Source organism: Telopea speciosissima, chromosome 8, assembly GCF_018873765.1.
Source record: "Telopea speciosissima isolate NSW1024214 ecotype Mountain lineage chromosome 8, Tspe_v1, whole genome shotgun sequence".
In the NCBI taxonomy this organism is placed as follows: domain Eukaryota; kingdom Viridiplantae; phylum Streptophyta; class Magnoliopsida; order Proteales; family Proteaceae; genus Telopea; species Telopea speciosissima.
Window position 1 is genome coordinate 25,670,567 of NC_057923.1, and position 23,576 is coordinate 25,694,142.

At 39.3% G+C, this 23,576-nt stretch overlaps 1 protein-coding gene across 1 annotated transcript in view; it reads right to left on the minus strand.

Annotated features, from left to right (window-relative positions):
- LOC122672839 (N-terminal acetyltransferase A complex auxiliary subunit NAA15-like) overlaps nucleotides 1–15,902 on the minus strand; it is a 62,861-nt gene extending 46,959 nt beyond the window's left edge. The window contains exons 1-5 of the mRNA XM_043870336.1: nucleotides 15,751–15,902; nucleotides 11,786–11,891; nucleotides 10,851–10,922; nucleotides 10,626–10,741; nucleotides 10,148–10,280 (exon numbers count right to left, since the gene is read on the minus strand). Coding sequence (XP_043726271.1) covers nucleotides 10,148–10,280; nucleotides 10,626–10,741; nucleotides 10,851–10,922; nucleotides 11,786–11,891; nucleotides 15,751–15,875 — 552 coding nt within the window. The 5' untranslated portion in view covers nucleotides 15,876–15,902. The remainder of the gene's footprint in view (nucleotides 1–10,147; nucleotides 10,281–10,625; nucleotides 10,742–10,850; nucleotides 10,923–11,785; nucleotides 11,892–15,750) is intronic.
- Between the last annotated feature and the right edge of the window lie 7,674 nt (nucleotides 15,903–23,576).

Consider the following 23,576-nt stretch of genomic DNA (forward strand, 5'->3'; position numbering starts at 1 on the left):
AATAAGTTCAACAGTCACAGCAGCAGTAGTTCTCGGCTGGAGTGGGGATGTCTTCTACGTTCTAATAGTTGGATTGCTTGAAAAGAAAGAGAACAAGGACTGAAGAGTAACCTCCTGGGCTTCCCACCGCAAGGAGTCTGCTTGGATCACACACCAGCTCCATCACCAAGGATCGAACAGCATGGAAATAGCTTTATTGAAGCAACATGCAAGCAGCAGTATTTCGAGAATAGAAATCATGGCCTGTATGACCTCTTGGGTAGTATTTATTGACTGTCACAAAGAGAGAAAAGGCAAGGGAACAAAATTAGGAAGTCCTAAATTAGAATCTTCTAATTTTGATACATGGCTTTGATTACAAAATTACAAAACACAATCAGCTTCTAACTGATGTGACTACTAATTTTAATCACCTACTAACCATAAAAATAGAAACTAACTATTAACATGAAATTAGAAAGTAAATATCCTAGACCACTAACTTAGCCCACATGGTAGACCATAGCTTAAACTAGACCAATTGAACCAGCTGGTTCATTGGTTTATTACATGACTCAAAAATTAAAACATAGCAACCCAATAGAACAGCACTGTATACGTGAACAGTACCACGTGAACAGTGTTACACCAGCAGTAGTTGAGACTCAAAATCGTGGCTGGTTGTCAAGGTAGGCAGCAGCCTTCTTCTTTTTCTTCCTTGAGTACACCCTTGGTTCTGCATCAACTCTCCCCAACTTGAAAACATTCGTCGAGACAAATGGGTGAAGGCCATATAACGTTCGTACTAGTCCAGATCAAGCTTCTTGAAGTCATCGGTGTGTATCCAAGTGCTATCATGTCTTGGGCGACCCTTCCATTTGACGAGAAAGGCATGGTAATCAATGCGACGAAGAGTGGTTTTGTACATGACGTCCAAAACCTCTTCAATGATGTCTTCTATAGGTGGCTTAAGTTGGGGTAGGTGCAGCAATTGTTCCGTGCCACCATCATCAGTGTGGTGCCCCACATAAAGGTATAAATCAGCCACATTGAAGACGTTGCTTATACTCATGTCTTCAGGCAACTCAAGTACCTCTCCAGATTGACACGGACCATCACCATGTCTAATTCCACGCAACGGCGATGACGACCAGTTGTAGCCTTGTAAACATCGTTGCTGAGAGCTATTCGTCGCCGAACATTAGCATGCACCTCTGTGATATGGCGCAAAAACTCATCAGCTTCAATGCTGATGCGTGCTTGTGGTGGAGGTCTATAGGCCGTCGGGGTTGAACTCCAAGTAGTATCTCAAAAGTATGGAACAAAAACTCATCAGCTTCAATGCTGATGAGTGCTTGTGGTGGCAGTGGAACAAGGTCTATAGGCCGCCGGGGTTGAACTCCAAGTAGTATCTCAAAAGGAGTGCGACCGGTAGTCCGATTCACTGAGCTGTTATAAGCAAACTCAACTATATCAAGTATGGACGGCCATGTCTTCTCATAATCACGCAAAAAGCACCTCAATAAGTTACCCAAACTCCGATTAACCACTTCCGTTTGTCCATCAGTTTGTGGATGAAAAGATGTGGAGAACTAGAGCTTTGTGTTTGTTGATAAGGTGGAAGGCTTTTGTTGCTGGATAAGGTGGAAGGCCTTTGTTGCCGCTGCTGTCCATTCAAATTTTCCCTTACTAAACTTCATACATTCAGTAATAGGGGCCATAACAGCACTGAAATTTCGAATAAATCTCCTCAATGAAGCCAAACCATGGAAACTTTGAACTTCAATGAGTGTCGTAGGTACCGGCCTGATTGTTGATGCTTTTAACCTTCTCCGGATCAGCTTCCAACCCCTTGGCTGAGACAATAAAGCCAAGAAATACAACCTTGGGCAGCATGAAAGAACACTTCTTAAGGTTCAAGTACAGCTTCTCTTGACGAAGAACTCTCAAGACTTGTTTAAGATGGTCAATATGGTCATTTTGGTCCTTGCTGTACACCAAAATATAGTCAAAATAAACAAACAAAAATCGACCAATAAAAGGACTAAGGGCCTTTTTGGTATCATTTTTCATTTTCATTTTGGCTTATTTTTAAAAAATCATTATTAAAAACCATTTTGATCAAAAATGAAAAACTGTTTGGTAACTACTAAAAAAAATAGATTGCAGAATGAAAAATAAGTTTGGCAACTACCCATGTGTAAATAATTTTTATAACATTTTTGAACAAATGGGCCTAAGTCAAGAAATTTGAGCATTGAAATTAGACTTTTTTTAGAGAAATTGGCCCAAAGCCCATTAATATTTTAGTGGTAGGTGAAGAAATTCTTCCATCAACCATCTTCTTTCCCAAATCAACTCTAAACCGTGAGGAATAGGGAAGAATAGAACTCAACAGCAACAACTAGTATTCGAAGCCTTATCCCAAGTGAAGAAGATTACAACAATTTCAATATTAATAGCATATACAAAGTTAAAATATCCAAATCACGATTAAACAAGCAGACTTTGTTGAAAACCATCAAATGGAGAAAACAGACAGAATCAAAATCAAAAAAGGAAATCGGTTGAAAACACCTACCTATAGGTGGATATTAACAATGAAACTGAGAGAAGGAAATCGGTTGAATACATCATTCCCAGAACTCAAAGTTTCCACAAAGAGAAGAAATCCCAGTCCCCAGTTCTTCAACCCCATGAATCCCTAAAAAAGACAGAATCAAAATCAAAAAGGGCAAGTAAACACTCTAGCTCCAACAAAACTGTGATTTCCTCCTAATTACAACCAAAAATTAAATTAACAAAAAAAAAGGACACTAGTTCTAGTTCAACAAAGAGAACCCATATCAATATATTCAGCTGGAAACCCAGAGAACCAGCAAGAAAGAGCTTTGAGGACTAAACCTGAAAATAGAAGAAATCATGTCGCAGAGAGGGAAAAAGGAACCTCCCTAGGTTAGGAAGTGGGAACTGACGAAGCACATGCATATCGAAGTAATCAAACAGCATAACAGAGAGAAGAAAACCTAGAAAAAAGGGCACAAGTTTCTCATTATTACATCTCAGATACTTCAAGAGCTTCCCAAACTGCTACTTCTTCTTTTTCTTCCTCCTCCTCCTTATATAACCATTTCGGAGGTCCTGAAAGAAATCATATTAAAATCTCCTTTGGAAGCCAACGATTATTCACCGTTTTACAGGACAAGAGAGAGAGAGAGAGGTAAACAGCGATAAAAGAATACGGAGGAAGAGATCTGAGGATCCTCCAAGCTGAAACCCTAGCAAGGAAAACAAAGAATCGAAGGTGAGAGAAGGAGGTCACAGGGTTTGCAAGAAGAAGAAGAAGAAGAAGAAAAGAGGGGGCGGGAGCATGACTTTCTAATGATAAAGGTAAATGACATTTTTACCCTCGATTTTGAGGGCTTAAGAGCATGTGTTCATTAAACTAGCGAAAAAATGAAGGAAAAACAGATTTCGCCCATAATCCATAATAGAATCTGAGTTTATTATCATTTTGGGGGTGTTTTTATTTATTTTAAATAAAAACAAGTTTCAAAAGTGATACCAAACACATGAAAAATGAAAAGTGATACCAAAAAGGCCCTAAGTACCTAAGTCATAACTCGCATGAAAGTGCTAGATTGCTAGGTGCATTTGAAACCAAAGGGCATGACTCTCCACTCATAAGCCATCCTTGGTTTTGAAGGCGGTCTTCCATTCGTCTCCCGGGTGGATACGAATCTGATGATAACCGCTCGTAAGGTCCAATTTAGAGAATATCTTTGCCCCGCACAGCATGTCTAGCATGTCATCAAGCCGTGGAATGGGGAACCGATACTTGACGGTTATTTTATATATCGACCTGCTATACACACACATCCGCCACGAACCATCCTTCTTTGGAGTAAGCAAGGCTGGTACAACACATGGGCTTAAACTCTCCACAATAAAACCCTTTTGAAGAAGCCCATTAACTTGCCATTTGAGCTCATTATACTCTGTAGGACTGAGGCGATAAGCTGGTAAATTTGGTAGCACTGAACCGGGTACCAAATCAATGGCATATTGTGATTGGTGGTAACTCATCTGGCAGCTCATCAGGAACCACACCAGAAAAATCAGAAAGTAACTCTTTGATGGATGGAGAAAATGTTATCTCAGGTTGAGGAGTAACCTCCCTCGTAACAAGGGCCAATACCATTCCCATATCATGGTTTGTGTGGAGGAATTCCTTGTGAGGAACAGCCAGCAGCTCCTTGTGTGGTACAGGCTTCTTCTCATCACCGGTGCTCTTATGCTTGGTTCTCAAGGCTCTCCGTTGACGCAACTTAGCGGGTACATTGATTGGATGGAAGACGGTGTGAACTCCTTGAGCTGAAATACACACTAATTTTTTCGTGCACCAACCATGACATCATTGTCATGCATCCATGGTCTACCAAATAAAACATCAGTGAGGCACATAGGAATCACATCGCACCATATCTCTTCCTCATACATATGAAGTTTCAGTGGTACAGAACAACACTGATTTACTTCCAAGGTGATACCATTCAGCAACGATACCTTATATGGCTGAGGATGCTTCTCCACCTTCAAGTTTGCCTTCTTCACAAATGTGTTCGAAGTGAGACTGACGTAGCTGCCAGTGTCAACAATCACCAGTGCATTTTTATCACCTGACTTCATGCGGCTGTAAAAGATACAAGTGCGCTGCCAATCCTCTCCTTTGGTTTCAGCCACCAATATACAGCTGACTACATGAATGTCATGAGTACCTTCATCAATAGCATCATCCTCATCAAAATCAACCCCATCATAATCAGCATCGAATGGGTATGGGAGTATATCAAAATCTTCCCCTTCCACTGCATTTTCAACTTCAGCAACAGCATTCACTTTTTAACGGAGTGGACAATACTTAGCATAATGTCCAATCTCTTGACAATGGAAACATTGTGCCTTGTTGCCACTAGTCATAGGAGCTTTGCCTCTGTCTTGTCGAGTAGGGGCCGTGGATCGATTAGGGGCTGCAAGCTTGGGTGCTGGAAATTTTTCCTATTCTCCCCAACTTGATAACCAAACCTCTTGTTATTGGAAGCAAATAACTCTTTAGCATGTAGGGCCTTCTCAAAGCAGTCGCTAACATTCACCAATCACCACGTCCGTGACGCCAATGGCCCTATTAACCCGTAGACCCAATCTTAATCGTGACAAGACTTGAATATCTTTCTTCCTAATCCTTGTACGAGATGAGGGAGAAGTAAACTGCTCCATATATTCCGCAACCGATAAATTCCCTTGACGAAGAGAATTTAATTTATCTTGGAGTCGCCTTAAAAGTGGGTGGCAAATACTTCTCTCAACTCTTCTTTCATCTCCTCCCACGTAACAGGTGCTCTACCACGTTCCTCCAATTCATTCTCATGAGTTCTCCACCACTCAGGTGCAGCTCCAACTAGCTTAACTTTCGCACCTCCGACAGTTCATACCAAGGTTTTAGGTGTCGGTTTTGCCCCTGGTTTCGCCAAACCACGAAACCGAGTTCTACCGAGATCTCGGCGAGTTGGTGTATTTTATTCGTCTTGACTCGGTGGTCATATGGCCAAGATAGGTCCTGAAATTTGACATCCACCATATTTTAGGCCTTCTAAACACAATGGAAACATTAGTTTTTACAAACTCAAACCCAAAACGGTAATTTGACTTCGAACCCTAGGTTGGTAGTCTACGGCATAGGTGAGCTCTACCGTAGGCTATTCCACACAATATTTAGAACACATATAATTAAAGTAGAGGTGAAAAAACAACTTAATTAAGCATTAGGAATTAAAAAAAAAAAACATAACCATAAACCATTTAAGCATTAGGCATCATATTCATAATCATACATGGTGATGGTTTGACGGTTTGTTAATAATTGTTAAAAACTTGGAAAAAGACATAGATTAAACAAATGCACGTGTAAGTGTGTAACAAGTCCTACCATTTGAGAATAGTTAGTACTGAAACGAGTGGCGGGCCGGATCATCAAAACAACCATGTTGTTGTTGTTGTTGTTGTTGTTGTTGCTGTTGTTGCCGAATCAAGTATTGCTCTTCTTTTTACCTAACTGTTTTTGAGATGCAATGCAGCTCCCTCTCTTGATGTTGAAGCTTCAATCTTGAATCTCCAAGCTTTGATCTTCAGTTGAGGTGAGATTTGCCAAAAAAAAAAAAACACCAAAATCCTCACCTCTAAGTGTTTTTCCTTCACAACAGAGCAAGATGGGCGAGACAGAGGCGAGATTTCGATATGAGATCTCGCTGAGATCTTGTACCATGGTTCATACTAATCAAAGTAGTCATCCAACGCAGCCACCAGTCATAGAACACTTGGGGATCATGTTTTCCCGAGTATTCCTTGAGTTCAAGCTTAACTTTTTGAGAATCACTAGTATGCCTATGAAGTGTGGGTTGATCACCAGTAAAATAACTCCATAGATGCTTTTCAAAAGTCGGTTGTACTGCTGGAACCCTTTGTGGGCCTCTTCCTACACCCCTCCGGTTAGGAAAATTGGCTGCAGAGTGAACCGGCTGAACTTCTTCATCAGGTGGAAGGGGTGTGGCATGATTAGGGGCAGCAATTCTAGCCTCCATTGCTGAGAATCTCTCATCCATAAGCTTATGGCTCTCAGTGATATGGTTACCCAGTTTGGTATACATCTCCAGCATAGCTGCCATGGGATCAGGAACAGAAGGTCCAGAATATTGTTCCCTGACATGGGCTCTGATACCACTTAATGTAGGACAGGAATGAAAATTCAACCAGTCCTAAAACAAGATCTGAAATCAGGGAAAATTGTTCAGTTTGATGGGCTAAGGCTGGGATGGTTTGATAGGGTATGGTTTAGTTCAAGGGTGAGGTTAGTATGGAAGGATAGGTCTGGGACAGTAGGAAAAACTAGGGGTTAAGCAAACAAATCTGCAGAAGGTTTTTCTTCCTTGCCGATTTGAGTAGCAAGCTAGGAAATAGGGATTTAATGGGTTTTGGGGAGATTTCTTGTGGAGGCCAATCAACAGATCAGAAGGGGCTGAAAGGGGGATTGAGTGGAGCTCTAAGATGGGGGAACAGGTGCTCAAAAGATGGAGGAAAAGTGATGGCTGGATGGGGCAGGAGAGAGGGAGAATGGAATTAGAAAGTAATGAAAATAGGTCCAAACCAGTCACAGCAGCAGTGGTTCTCGGCTGGAGTGGGGATGTCTTCTAATGGCTGGATTGCTCGAAAAAAAAGAGAACAAGAACTGAAGAGTAACCTCCTGGGTTTCCCACCGCAAGGAGTTCACTTGGATCATACACCAGCTCCATTGCCAAGGATCGAACACCATGGAAATAGCTTCATTGAAGCAACATGCAAGCAGCAGTATTTCGAGAATAGAAATCGTGGCCTGTATGGCCTCTTGGGTTAGTGTTACACCAGCAGTATTTGAGACTCAAAATCTTGGCTGACTGCCAAGGTAGGCAGCAGCCGCCTTCTTTTTCTTCCATGAGTACACCCTTGGTTCTGCATCAACTACCTACTACTACTACTTAATGTCCTTGTCTTTTACTTATTTTAAGTTTCAAATTTACCTCCCATCTGTTGTTTTAATTCAGCCTTCATCCTTATTTAGTGTTATTGTCTAGTATGCCTCCAATCAATAAATGATAATCCCTCTTCTATCCTTTGCCCTTTTATCCTACCAAGTGCCCCCTTTCAAATTTCTGGTTATTTACCAGAATTGCCACATATATGTCATTGGGCTCATATATTTACCATATTATTATTTGGTGGGCCCCGATCATATCAATTTGGGGTTCTGATTTTTGAAAATTGGCACTTGCATGACAATTATTTGCTACCGTGAGGGGAGATTGGAAATTATTTCTACCATGAAGGGGTGAATTGGAGATTATTTTATTGGGATTTTGTTGCTGCGCTACTCTTGATTATTGGATTTTTTTTGTGATACTCATCCTTTGAGATGCTAATTATTGGTAATCATTATTTGTCCACGTGTAACGCTGCATGTGAGGGGGAGATTGAAGATTATTATTCTCTTATCTGCTCAAGTCATCAGCTCAAGCCTATTTTTATCTGAAGATTACTATTATTTATTTGTTCGTGTCCTCAACAACAATTTTATCTGTGAACATGGTATTCAGCAACAATTCATATTTATTTGGTCTGCAACAACCTAATGTAGTCTGAACCGCAATAACCTACACTGCCTATCTGGTCCTCAGTAACCTATATTGCAAATTTATCATTGAAGTTTTTATCTGAGACCACTGTTTGGAGCTCAATGTCTGTCTTTATTTGAGCAGAATACTACTTACTCTCAGATATAAATAAGGCTTTGAGGGGGAAGACTGCTAGTATTGATCAATACTCTCAAGACAGTCCCCCTTTCTCCCATCTATTAATTCTACCATTCAGATACTGTTTCACAAAGAACTAAACAACAATAAATACACCAGAATCCAGATCCGTGATTGGCAAAGTCAAGCAAAAAGGTCTATGTGATGATAACATACAAAGAAACCAACAAAAATTAAGATAAAATACATTGAGCTAAAATTAATAGCTCATACATCACTTGGAATTTTGGATATTGTAACCCGTGCTATTGAAATAAGTCTTCCACCAATTTCTTGTGCTTACAATCAAGCGTCTAGGTCCTTTCCTTGTACATTAACCCTAAGATCGCTCCTCTAATGCAAGTCAGTTATTTTTTTCCATATTTTAGGGAGGGTTAATTTTACAGTAAAGGTCCCCAGAAATCCAGGGTGTTCAGATAATGTCATTACCTGCACTCTCTTTTTGTCAACGCTATGGAGACTGGTAACGGTTAGGTGACGCTTAGGCTGGCATGGACTCTATTTAGAGGTGTTCATGAGCCAGACCATGAAGCAGTCTGAATTTAAATTTATCAGGCTTGACCTCCACTTAAACCAGTTTAAATTTAAGAAATGTCAGGCACAGTCCTGGCCGATGTCATAGGGACATTTTCAGTATTTTAAGGGATTGCAGTCTATTATATTTTCATGTTATTCAAGGCTAGATTTGCATTGTTAATTTAGCCCTGAACTTAGTTTTGAATCCTAATTGATGCAGATTCATCACCGAAATAGGCTTGTTTTATTATGAATAAGTCTAGGGTTGAGTTCTATACATGTTGGGCCTTTGGCAAGGAACTAAAACTCATCTCGAGTACAGGTTTCGACCAGCCAAATTTCCGAGTTGGCTCGCTCAAGTTGGGGTAATTTTTTTTCCCAACTCGAAGGCTGGTTTCGATGGAATTTAGACCTATTTTGAGGCGGAAACTTGGTACTCAGCCTATTTTAGGCCATTTAAACACAATGGCACTATCAGATTTTGCAAAAAAACATAGTTCAAATAGGAGTTTCACGTCGGACACTAGGTAGGTAAGCAACGACGTATTAATAGGCCCTATTCTACACATAATTTAGTAAATAAAAGCAATCAAATCATACAATTAATATTAAACAACTTAAATAAACATTACAAATATAAAGTTCAATGTTAACATATATGAGATACATCTATTCTTCCAAGCCATGTTTCCGATGCCAGTAAGGCTCAGACTATGCCACATAGGTTTCCCATGTCATAATTTCACGCCAGAAATGGGTGTAGTCTACCACACAGCCTGCATAAGTGTTGTCATCAGCTATCTGAAGGTACCCTATCCTAGGGTATGGAACTGGAAGAGGCGGTTGCGATGGGAAGAATGGGATCGATCCACTGCTATCCGAAAACATGTATGGCTGGGTTGGGACTGTGAATAGGTCGTTAACAAACCTTGACCCAATGCTCAGAGTGTCGAAGTCATGGTCATAGTGTACTGACTACGACTGCCCATAGCCACTATATTCGAAACCCGTGCTCTCCTGGCCATAATCATTGTCATGATGAGGCTGAGATGAATGCCACGACTGACGCTCACTAGTTGTATCTATACTCATGCTTCCGAAACTTGCAAGCATGGTCTTCATACTCGTGTTCGTACTGTATAAACTGATCCACTAGGTCCTTTTCGATAACCTTTCAGATCATATTATCTTACCAATCTAATAATGATCTTTAAAGTCGTGCCATGAACTGAGTACCAAAGAAAGTACCTTACCTTAACAGCAGATGACCAAGTGTATTGCTGCCCTAGTGATTTATACAACGCCTCCAATTGTTCTATATTATCTGATGAATACTGGTTGTTTTCTGAGCAAAACCCCAGGCATTCTTGCAGGCCTTCATAATACCTGAATGGGACATGTCAAAAGCTGAAATTAGCTAACCTCTAAATGTTTTTAAACTATATATTCAAGGCATATCAAGCACTTTAAAGAAAGAAAAGGAGAGAAAAACATTAAACTATGTCGTTATAACAATCAGTTAACTGCAACAATCATGAGCAATCAAATGAAGCAACTAAAATATGCAAGAGCGGGGTGGATTGTTCAAAGTAACGCAGGTAATCAATCCAGAATCAAATGCATCAATGATACGCAGAAAGCAGTCATCATACTGGAAGTCTGAAAGTCCTTTCACGATGCTTATAAGAGAGTAAAGAACAATAAGCCAAAATTAAAATAAAAGAAAGTGACCTGTAATTGTCAGGATTCATAGTGAGTAAAGCTGTATAGACTTTCTCTCCTTCCCCTAGACGACCCAGCTTCACTAACAAAGAAACCTGTTGTTCCTTGAAGGCTAGTTTATCAACCTGGAAAGACATTAGAAAGAAACTAGAGAATATTATCAACAAGTAAATTCAATGCCTAAAAACATAACCTAAAATATTCCTAGCATCGCCAAAAGTAAAAAACACTTACAATTTTAGATTCTTTCTTGTACAATTCCTCGAGAGCTCTTTCAAGAAAACCATATTCCTCTAATAATGAGATCTGCATAAATTCCAATAGTTTGTTAAAATCTTTGTAAACAGGAAACCAGGAAGATTCTGCACCACTTGGATGAGAAAGCAAGTAAAAAAATTACCATTAATGACCTTTTACTAATCAAAGATATGTTCACATCATGCGGCATAATTCTTTCAAATGAGCAAAACCCTGTGTTAAAAGGCTTGAATTCTCTACTCACCAGCAGACACAGAGTGAAGCAACCACATTCTCATTTCTTTCATTATGTATGTTATTATTCCTTAGAGGATAAAAATTAATATTTTGACAGATTATTTCTAGTTCTCTCCCAATAAGAAGTAAGAAGCAGATAATATTCAAGTATTTCATGGGTGTTTGGAAAAGAGGTGCTTTAAAAATTTAGAAAAATAAAGGTGCAGTAGGGGAATAAAAATAACCAGATGAAGTGGGCCCCTGGATGCAACAGTAAGGTTGCTCCATTGTGACCAAACGGTCACGGGTTCGTGTCTCTGGAAACAGCCTCTCCGCGAAGCGAGGGTAAGGCCGCGTACATATGACCCTCCCCAGACCCCGCAATGGCGGGAGCCTTGTGCACTGGGTACGCCCTTTTGAAGTGTGCCCCTGGATGTTGCTCTGATAGAGCTTCGTCTGGATCTCATTCCATTTGTAGTAAAATGATGAGCCAGTTTGGTCAAATTTCAAGGTAGGGGTAAAGACCTCATTTGGGTTTTTAGAATTAGAAGGAATCTCACTGTCTGTATGAATAAAAAGATCTGAGATTGACCTTGATACAATTAGGGGAAATTTGCTCAATTTTAGACTAATAAATGAAGAAAAAAGGTAGGTAGGCGTGTGAATGCATGTTTGGTACAAGAGAAATTCCATACCTTATATAAAAGCATTTCACCATGTTCACATCGTTCATTGTCTGGAGGATAGCCGTCCTCCAGGGTCCCTTCGTAGGCTCCTAGGATTTCAATTGCTTTTGCACCACTAGAAAATAAATCAGAAGACAAACAGCTTAGACATTCATTCAGGGAAAAGGAGAAAGTCTACTGTGTTTGAATGATAGAAGAAACAAAAACTTTGATGAGGCAAGGTCACGATAAACCAAATGAATGAACAGAATCAGAGATGTATGCAAGGAGCCAAGCCTTCAACACCTAAGGCACCTGCCTGATTGCAGTGAGGGAGAATTTTAAAAAAAAATATAAGTATAATAAATGCTAAAACACTTAGAAGTAATATATAATTAGCATAAATGATAGATAGTATAATATAGTTAACGACAACTGACACACTATGAAAACAATATCACACCAAATACGCAAAATCACAAGTATTCAGCAAGAAATACATTAACCAATGCATACCACAACGAAGCATAACATCTTATAGGGTAAAACCTATGTACAAGATAGCAAGGCCTAAGCCTAAACAATTTGCAAAATTATATAGCAGCCTTTGTTAATCAATTAGAGCAAGCCCCTATGGCTGCAATTGTGGAACAACAAGGAGTTATGCTTTTACTTTATTTTTATTTTTCTTTGTGGCTTGACTAAAGAAACCTAACAATAGACATGCAACAAAGCATAAGATCTTATAGGGCAAAACCTATGTACAAGATAGCAAGGCCAAAGCCTAACCAATTTGCAAAATTATATAGCAGCCTTTGTTAATCAATTAGAGCAAGCCCCTATGGCTGCAATTGTGGAACAACAAAGAGTTATGCTTTTACTTTATTTTTATTTTTCTTTGTGGCTTGACTAAAGAAACCTAACAATAGACATGGACAAAGGCACATAGATGCAGAAAATCCACAAATTAGTGGCACGAGTAAGGTAGTGAGATACAAGGGTACAACTCTCACCTGGTGCATGCAACTCAATAAACACAAAAACAAAGTTAGGGAAAAAATGCTTGCCGTCTGAACATCTCTTGTTTACAACAACTCGCACTAAGAACAAATAGAGAGTACATTCCTCTAAATGAAACAATAAAGTGAAGAACAATAATAATCCAAGTAGTAAAGCTATTACACCAACCCCTTATTAGATGAGCAAATGCTGCATGTTCCTCAACAGAAATGTAACAAAAACTATGAAGAATGGATTTCCCTAAGGATGCAATAGGGTTGATGTCATTTCGTCTCCAGGTGCCCTTCGGTGGAAGGGGCAAGTTTTTATTGAGGGGCACCACAATTGCAGTATGCTAGTTCCTTTGGGAAGATAGGAATAAAAGGCCTTTTAGAGATTGCTTCTCTTCTATGGAGAAGTGATTAATAGGGTAATTACTGGAATCTCTTCCGCAAAGACATTTAGTAATAGGGTCACTATCAAAGTTATGATTGAACTGTGATGCTGTAGTGGAGGAATCATCAGGTCTACATAGTTCATGAGTGGTTGCCTCAACCTGGCATTGTCAAATTGAACTTTGATGATTGCTCTCTTGGGAATCCAAGTCCATCTAGGGTTGGCGATGAGGAGAGAGATAGCTCAGGGCTTTTTTCTTTGGTTTATATCGGCCATATTAGGGAGGGGGATGCAATGAGGGCCCAGATTCTATCTATGCGCACATGTTTCGACATCTCAATCAGCTGGGGCTACAGCTACATCATAGCTGAAGGTGATTCAGTAGTGGTGATCGGTTGGTTTAGGAAGTTTTATCATAGTATTATACATATAGTCACTTCATCTCCAGAGTCAATGTTTCATTTTACAGAACAGTTAAAAACCAGCAATGATGTATAGAGCTGAATGTTGGGCAGTGAAGAAACAACATATAAACAAACTTAGTGTCGCTGAAACGAGGATGTTGAGATGGATGAATGGTAAAAACTAGAAAAGGCAATAAGAATTAAACAAATGAGAGCTAATTTAGGAGTAGCACCGATACATGATAAGTTGTGAGAAAGTCGTTTGAGAGACATTGACTTATGCAACGGATGCCTTTGAATGCTCTAGTATGGAAGGGTGATTTGATTCAGATTGAAGGAGCTAAAAGATCTAGGGGTAGGCCTAAAATGACTAGGAGTAGTGGAGAGGAAAAGCATGCATAGCTTAGGAGTAGTAACAACTATGGCTTTGAATAGAGCTGATTGGAGAAAAAGGATCCATGCGGCCGACCCCATTTAGTTGGGATAAGGCTGAGTTGGATTGGGGTGAATTGAGGAGACAAAGATCGACTTATTGGCAGATGAGCTCACTAAATAAACTGCTGTGAACCAGTGAGGTCACATATTGCAGTTGGGGATGAACATCCTTTACGAGGTTTTGAGTCGGGTCTTGTTGGCTGGACTTTTTGACCCTCGTACTTGTTTGCATTTGTGTTTTTGTGTGGGGTGAAGCACTGAAGTCCCTTATTGTATTTCCTCTTTTATTTTCTCAACAAAAATTGTTATTCATCAGAAAATTAACACAAAGAATGGCGCATAAAGAATTCAAGATAATGCATTAATCAATGTCCACAAAGCACGTTATATTTGTTGTAATTATCAATACTCCAGGTATATCTCAAATGGTTTCTTCAGGTAAGGGTGAAGACTGAAATGGAAGAATACTTTTGTGGCATGTCACTTGTAAGTGATCAGATATTTCTGGAGAATAAAAATGCTATTAGAAAGACTTGAAAAAGTAGTACCTGTCATATTTCCCATAGTAAGTCAAAAACCTCCTCAGGAAAAGAATAAACTAGGCCGCGTTTCGTTGTGTTAGAATGCTCCCCGGAACATCTCCAGAGTACAATTTCCATGATTTTTCCACGTGTATTAGTTCATCTGGACTGAAATTTTGCAAATGTAGAAACTACCTGAGGCCAAAATTTGAACTCCAAATGTGTCGCCACATGGCAAAACTGTAGTGTGGAGATGTTCCCGGGAACATTACAAGAATGCAACTAGATGAGGCCTTAATTTTAAGGTGTTGTACCAGATACTGATGCATGAGGCAGCCACAAGACAAATCACAAAATAGACATGAACAGGCATGCCAACACGGATAGCACATAATCCTAATTCATATCTGTCACAGCATTCAGGTTAGCAAACAAATCCTAATAACTGTATTAATATGAGGAGATTAGTTATTATTTGATCCCATTTAAATCAAAATATGATTATTGTTTCCATTCATAGGAGAATAATGTAGGATTAGTTTCAATTCTAGCAAAATTGTTATTCCCAATCCATGAAGATCGTTTTTGTTTTTTTTTCTTTTTTAGGTAAAGATTGCTATTTAGAGAACTGAATTGAGAAAATTTACGTTTTAGAGTTCTAAAATTGCAATTTTAGGAATTTCTTACTCCTTCCTTCCTGCCTCACAGGAAACAAGAAACAGAATTCATTTGAATGGTACAAGAGAGCTATACAATTCAAAGGGAACCTAAAAAGCGCACCACAAATGATGAAAATTAAAATAACATATGCATCTCTAAATATGTACAAATAAAACAATAAAGAATAAGAATAACATTAATAATAACCAGCAACACTGCCACCTCCGCCGAACCAGCACCCCTCCATCCCCACCAACTTCAAGCACAAGAGTAAAGGAACACAGAATTCCTCCAACCTCGCATCAAAAACATTCTAACCCCCACCCCCCAAAGAAAGAAAATTGCAATCCCCCAACTCTTAACTGCCAACAAGACAACTAAAACTTGCAATGTTCAAATATTTTCTAAACAGTAATAATCCATCATCCCAGACAACTTTATATTTCTTTTTCATTGTCAAATAAGGGTATATCACACAACCATATATCTCACTGTTGTTACTTCAGTCTCTTAACGTTAGAAAATGAGAAAATAGATAATTTTCACATCAAGAAATTGTCAGAAAAAGGGCCAATCGTACTTTGAATTCAAATGATGGGCAACCGCAAAGCCAATCCAGTTCATACGATGATTTGGCCTTAGTGTAAGTAGTTGTTGTCTTGTTTCAATGAAACCAGTCAAGTCCCGCATTTGTGCCTGTAGCATCAAACTAGAAGGGATAAGTAACAGACATTATGTGAAGCAATCTATACCTAGATATGAACATATGAAACTTTTAGCAAAAAAAAATATACAACAAAGCCAGGAGCAAAAGTAATTGCTCAAATATCAGAAGTCTTAGTCTTCAGGGAAACTAAACAACTGTTCCTCTTTCTTCCATATGTAAACTGGTGAAGAAAATAAACTTAAAGCCACAACGCAGACCATATCCAAATAAGAAATGATAAAGGTTTCAAATCTGAGCAAGAGAAAATAGCCTAAACCATCTTATTCCAATATCAAGGGTTGAGGTAACTCAGATTGTTTTAGGAAGCAATAGCACAAGTTAATGTCCTAGTGAACCTAACATAAATAAATGAAGCAGCAACCCAACCCAGCATGAACATATCTCATGCAGTGTGAACTTGATAGTGTTTGACCTAAAAAAGTCAAGTATCAAAATCTAAGACTAATGACTGCTACCTAGGTCCATTACTTATCTAACCCATCCAACATAGTTGCCAAGGCGTCACTTAGGCACCGCCTAGGCATCCAGGCAGATTTTTGCGGGTCTAGGCGGTTGTCGCCTTAGTGGTATCGAACGCCTTGGGCTTTATTTATGCCAAATATGATTTAAGTAAATGTTCTTTCATTTACTTAAGATAATATTCATAAATAAGCAAATACCCCCTATTTGAATCCAATAAAAATAGTTTAAAAATCAAACTCCAAAAGGACAAAATGTCAACCCCCCCCCCCCCAAGTTCAAGAACAAGTTTTCGACGGTAGTTGAAATATTCAACTTTCTAATGCAGCGGTTCTTCTGAAATCTAAAAATTCCATAAATCTTAATATAGTAAAACATTGCTAAAAACCAAAAAGCAGTAAAATATTCATTTATTTTGATATCTATAAAATTATTTTCATCTAGAGTGATTTTGACAGCATTCGCACACACCAAATAAGGTCTGACTGGAACATAACTCCTTCAATATAAATCAGAGGCTGAATGGAGAATTTACTAGTAGACTTTGGCAGAGAGTAGACAAAGTTTGCATTATGAGAATGTGAGAAGATATGAGCAAGCAAGAGGAGCTGGTGGATCTGGCCCAGCTGCACCAGTGCAAGAAGTCGAGAGGAGGAGAAGCACTGACACAAGACAAATCCCATGGCCCCCAGCCCGACCACGAGCACATTCCCCAGATCCCATTTTTTAGCAGGATCCATCTACCTTTAGGCAACAACATGCCTACCAGCCAACTATCCTGCAAGTGTTTGGTGGTAAACAAGAGGAAGCAAGGAAAGCCTTAAGCAAGTTCATGTTATACAATGGCATTCCAGCTAATGTAGCACAAGGAACATACTATAATGCATTCCTTGATGCTGCAGGGAGGGTTGGCCCAAGATGGAAGGGGATTTCACTACATGAATTATATAATGTATATTTGCCAAAGGAGGTAGATGAGCTAAAAGAGTACATTGAGGGTCTCAAGCCTATAGGGTTACCCTTATCGCTGATGGTTGGACTAGACCTACTAGATAGTTCATTATCAATTTCATGGTGAGTTGCAATGGAAAGACAGTATTCTTGAAGTCTGTCGATGCATTGAAGCATGTAAATGATGCATCATACTTGTATAAGCTACTGAAGCAAGTGGTGGAGGAAGATACAGAAGCAAAGAACGTTATCTAAATTGTGACGGATAACAGTTCTAACTTTAAAAAGGCTGGAGAGAAGTTGATGAATAAGAAGAGTAAGAGGATCCGCCTCTTTTGGACTCCATGTGCAGCATATTCCATTGATTTAATGCTGGAGGACATGGAGAAAAAAGTTTTGGTGGCAGGTGTGGTCAATAGGGCAAGGTAAGTAACCAACTTTGTATATAACCATGGTTATGCTTTAGCAACGATGAGGGAAAAATGCAAGGGAGATTTAGTGAGACCTGGTGTCACTTGATTTGCCATCAATTACATTGCATTGAAGAGCTTTCAGACAAAGGTGATAGGTCTAAGGTCTATGTTTGCAAGCGAACAGTGGTTTGGTTGGCATCGTTCTAATTCAGAAGAAGGGAGAGCAACACAACAGACCATTGCAAGTGACCAATTCTGGAAGGACTTGCATAAAGTTGTTGTCATATTAGAGCTAGTGGTGGCAGTACTAAGGATGGTTGATACAGAGAAGAAGCCTACCTTGCCCCACATATATGCTGCCCTGGAGAAGATGAAATGGTCAGAGCTGCAATACCCCGAAGTGCTAGGTCATACATTAACATCATTGGTGAGCGGTGGGAGAAGCACTTGAGTCATCCATTCCATAAAGCTGGTGAGTTCAACTCTTCAACATACTTTACACTTTATACGAGTTTTTACATTTACATATTCAAAACTCAAAAGCATTAAGTCACTAACAAGTTATATTTGTGGTTTCCCCTTTACTAGCATACTATTTGAATCCCAAGTACCAGTACTTGCATGATTTTGGGCTAGACACAGATTTGTTAGTGGCAGTTCAAACTGTTATTGAGAAGTTGGAGCCCAATGCCAAAACACAAGCTGACTGCAATGACGAGGTAAGAGTATGGGACTTTGGTACTTTAGTAGTAAGGAAATGAATGTAATTACTAAATAGCAAATACTAATGCCTCTAACAATGTTTGAAAATTAAAATGAAAATAGATCAAATTCTTCAGAGAGGCCTCAGCAAGTTTCAGTCGAAAATTTGCAATGGAGGGTAGACAAAAGTCAGACCCTGGTAGGTGGCATGGCTTTACAGTTATGAATTATAATTTTATCCCTTTAAAATGTACATATTTTTAATATTCTATATTTATAATGCAGCCGCCTGGTGGGTGCTTTATGGTACAAGTTCACCCAACCTAAGGAAGATAGCAGTGAAAGTGCTCTCACAAACTTGTTCATCCTCTGGGTGCGAGCGCAACTAGAGTATATTCGCAATGATACACTCAAAGAGGCGGAACGGATTGGGTAGTAAACGACTGGAGCAGCTGGTGTATGTGCATTACAATATGAGACTAAGGATGAGGCACATACGTGAAGGAATTGACACCAATGACAAAGATCCGATCGAACTAGCCAACATATTCCAAGAGGACTCTGATGATGATGAGGATCCCCTATTCCAGTAGATGAGGGATCTTGATGCACCAGATATGGATGAGCCTGGAGGTAGGCCCGACTCCACCATTGCGTCCGTAGCCGGTACAGATGTTGAGGACTATATGTTGCAAGAGGGGCGTGCACATTCAGAGTCACCGAGACCTTTTTAGGCTGCAACAAGAACTGCTCCTGATGATGATGATGATGATGGTGATGGTGTTGGTGATGATGGTGATGATGATGACCCTGCTGGTGGTGATGACCCTGCTGGTGGTGGTGGTGGTGGTGTGGTGGTTATTATGATGATCATGTGGACATGCGCGAGCAATACCAGCAAGATGTGGGAATGCAGGCGGACCCTATGCGTTACACAGGTGAGTCTCAGTCATGGTTCAAGATTTCGCGAAATATCGCCGATATATCGGGATATTTCGGAAATCTCGACAGTACCAAGACGAAATGGCAAGGCGAAATGGAAGAAGTTCATATTTCGATGATATTTCGTGATATTTCGGGATATTTTGGCGAAATTTCGTGATTCTTGTGAGTCTTGCACTCTTGTGCGTTTTGAACTTGTGATTTTGTGTATTGACTATTGAGTAATGAGTATTGACTATTGAGTATTGAACTATTGACTATTATGGAGTTTATGAGTTATGACTTATGAGTTATTTTTGTTTTATTACTTTGTTTAAATTTCTTATATGTCTTTAAGTACCTAATCAATGTGTATTTAACTATTTATACATCAAGGTCGACGACCGTATACTGGTAATCAAGGGTGCAAACCCAAAACACCACTTTGAGTTCATTTTTTTGGCAATATGAAGGTTTAAATGTGTTTATTTAGCTTAAATAAGGGTGTACATGAAGTATTAGGCCTTAATATGGCCAAAAACCCACCGAGATGGAGTGTCGAAATATGGCAGAAAAAATACCATATTTCGGCGATATTTTGGTATATTTCAGCCATCTCGACCAACCCGAGATACCGAGATATCGCGAGATTTTAAACTATGGTCTCAGTTTACACATTCCACACTAGATCAAGACCATGGTGGCCACACTAAAACGTACAAGAGATGGACGAGTCGCAAACACAACCAACCTCAGCATGATGACACGAGTATGAACACCATGCTAGCAAGTTTCGGAAGCATGAGTATGGATACTAGTAATGAGCATCAGTCGTGGCATTCATCTCAGCCTCATCATCACTATGATTATGGCCAGGAGAGCACCAGTTCTGAATATAGTGCCCATGGTCAGTTTGGCCAGTCAACAAATGAGTTTGACAATCAAAGCACTGGATCTGGTATTGGGCCCATATTCCCAGTCCCATAAATGCCTCAATATGACAGTAGCAGAAGCAGTGGATCTCACACTTCATGGCAACCGTCTCACGCTACATGGCAATAGCTATACCCTAGGATAGGGGCCCTGATATATGTGGATAACAACTATTATATGAATGTTGTGGAGCACTATATGCAACAATACAACAACAATATGTCATGGGAAGACTATGTAGAACAAGTGGGGAATGAATACGTGATTCAATCTCATTTTATGTGATGATAGTTGTAACATTGTTAAACTTAAACAATTTGATGTATCACTTTAACATTTCTAATGCTTATTAAGTTGTTTTACTATTAATTGAATGTTTTGCTAGCTTTCTATTACTGAATTATGTCATTAATGTGTAGAGTATGGTATTTTAGTACGTTGTCGCCTACCAACTTAGGGTCCGATGTAAAAGTTCTATTTGGATTTTGTTTTTGCAAAATCTGATAATGTCATTGTGTTTAAATGGCCTAAAATAGGTTGAGTAACAACTTTCAGACCCAAAATAGGTCTAAAACCCACCGAGATGGGGTTTCGAGTCGAAAAAAAAAATGCATAAACTCGCCGAGATCTCGACAAGATCTCGCCTCATCTCGGTTTTTGGAGGGGCCGAGATGCCTCTAAGACCCGAGTTTTCGAACATTGATATTAATAACTATTACAGACTTAAAGTAATGTATTAAAAACTTAAAGTATTGTATTCATAACTATTAAACATAATGTCAAGCTACTAGAACAATCAAATAACTCTCTCTTATTTATTCCCTAACCCTAATATTTATTTCTTAATTAAAAATAATATTTAAAATTTTTATTAAAAATAATTATACCTTAAATTATAAAATATTATAACATAATCATGTACTTGGCACCATTTGAAGTTGGACATTATGTACATATGTTGTGCATAATTTTCCAACAAAAACAGGTATTTTTTCTTAATTTTATATATTTTTTTAACATTTTAATAATATTTTTATTAATTCTAGAAAACAAAATATTTTTTTTAATGGGTGAAAAAATAAAATGACTCCATGAGGCTGTAGAGCATCCAAAGTTGTCCAACATATATGAAAATCACATCCAAACAATAAGTATTCATCCTACTTTTTTCAAAAAAATCATTTTTTTTGCAGAAAATATATTAAAAAAATTAATAATAGAAAAAAAATTCAGACTCCATCAAGTGATAGATCGGCCAAAGTTGTGTAACATAACTCAAAATGACATGAACTACAAAGGATTCAACAATTTTTTTTGAAAAAAATAGATTTGGGGAAAAATAGCTTACCTTTCAAAAATCCTTCAAATACTTGATGAATCTTGCAAAAGTGGAATTGAATCTTCAGTTTGGCAGCTGAATCACCCTTGAAAGTTTGCAATCCATCAAAAAAATCAAGTGAAAGAGAGATTTTGGGAGAAGAAGACTAGAAGAGAGGTATTTTGAGGTTTCTGGACAGAACTCGCCGAGATATGCGAGCTCTGTCAAGTTAGGTGGATAAAATAGAGGTAGGTGGGTTAAAAACATAGGTCGAAACCGAAACCGTGTCCGAGATCCGATATCTCGCTGAGATCTCGACAAGATATTGTATTTTTTTCTCTCGACCTCTATCTCGTCTCGGGATTTTGGAAAGCCTGTAGATCATCCTTAGATAGGCCAGTGTCTGTAGTCGGGGCTGTAGGAACAGATTCAGAGTGGTTCACCTTATTTTTTGTCTTCTTTTTGGCAACCCGTTTAGCCTCAAAGTCAGCTGGCTTCCCGTGAAGTTTCCAGCACTTCTCTTTGGTGTGGTAAGGCTTGTGACAATGCTCACAAGTAATAGTCCCTGTAGTAGAATTACCAAGAGAAACATGTCCGACAGGGGTAGGGGTAGCCTGGGCAGCAGACTGGAGGACTAATCTGTTAGTAATAGGAGGGTAGAGCATAGCAGCCCGACGGTTCTCTTCAGAGGAGACCAAAGCATAGGATTGTTCAAGTGTGGGAAAAGGGGAATGACCCAATACCTGAACACGAATCTGGTCATACTCTATGTTCAAACCAACTAAAAAATCATAGACCCTGGTTTTGTCCAGATGCTTCTTATACGTAGTGATATCAGCAGCTATAGTGGGATGGTAACCAGAAAAATGGTCCAGTTGCTGCCAGAGACTGCGCAAAGTAGCATAGTATTTGAAGAGAGATAACTCCTCCTGAGTAGTATTATTGACCTTCTTCCGGAGTTCATACACCTGTGCATCATTACTGAGCTGTCCATATGTCTCCTTGCAAGCAGACCAAATCTGATGGGCTGTATCAAGGAAAAGAAAACCATCGGCAAGGTCTGAGTGCATTGAGCCAATCAAATAGGACATAAGTATACCATTGTTGGAGTCCACCTAGTCAGAGAAGGGCCAGCTTCAGCTAGCATGACAGTAGTGCCATCAATATGGCCAGTAAGCCCACGGCCAGCAATGGGCAGAGCTAGACCATATCAGGTAATTGCCCCCATCCAGTTTGATAGGATTAGGGAGAAGATCATGGGTGTCATTCCTACTGTACCCATTATCAATAGAAGTACCAGTAGAAACTTCAGATTCAGCCATAAGTGCAGCAAAAAAAACAAATCGCAGAGAGGGGCTGTTGTGAAGAGAACCCCAACAAATACTTCAAATTAAAGGCTGAAAATTGGAGGAGAATCCCCTTTCAATGTCACAAGATGTGTCTCCAAAAATCAGCAGCAACAGACAAGTGTAACCCCTAGATCGATTTTTTCAGGGTTTTGAAAAAAAACTTGTTAGGCTGAAATCGATATAGGGAAGAATAGGCCCAAAAACTGTATTGTTGAGGCTCAAATTTGGAGCAGATATGTCTTTATAAGTGGAGAACCAGCCTTCAAAAAATCAGCACCAATAGAGGCTCAAAACCCTAAGATCGATTTTTTTAGGGTTTTGAAAAAAACCCTGATTTTGTTGAGATCGATGTAGGGAGAGAAACCTGCAAAAAAACACTGGATTGAGCTGAAACTTGGCTCGAGTGTGGGTCTAGAAGAGACTGAGCACCCCTCCAAATATCAGCCCCAACAGAGGACAGCAGCCCCTAGATCGATATTTGTCAGGGTTTTGAAAAAAACCCTATTTTTGGAGAAATCGATCTAAGGGGTCTTCAAGGCAGATCTGAGATATAAAAAAACTTCAACAAAGGAATCTGCTGCAGTTCTTGATCTTCAATAGGAGATTGGTTCCTTTCAGTTGAGGTGGAATCAA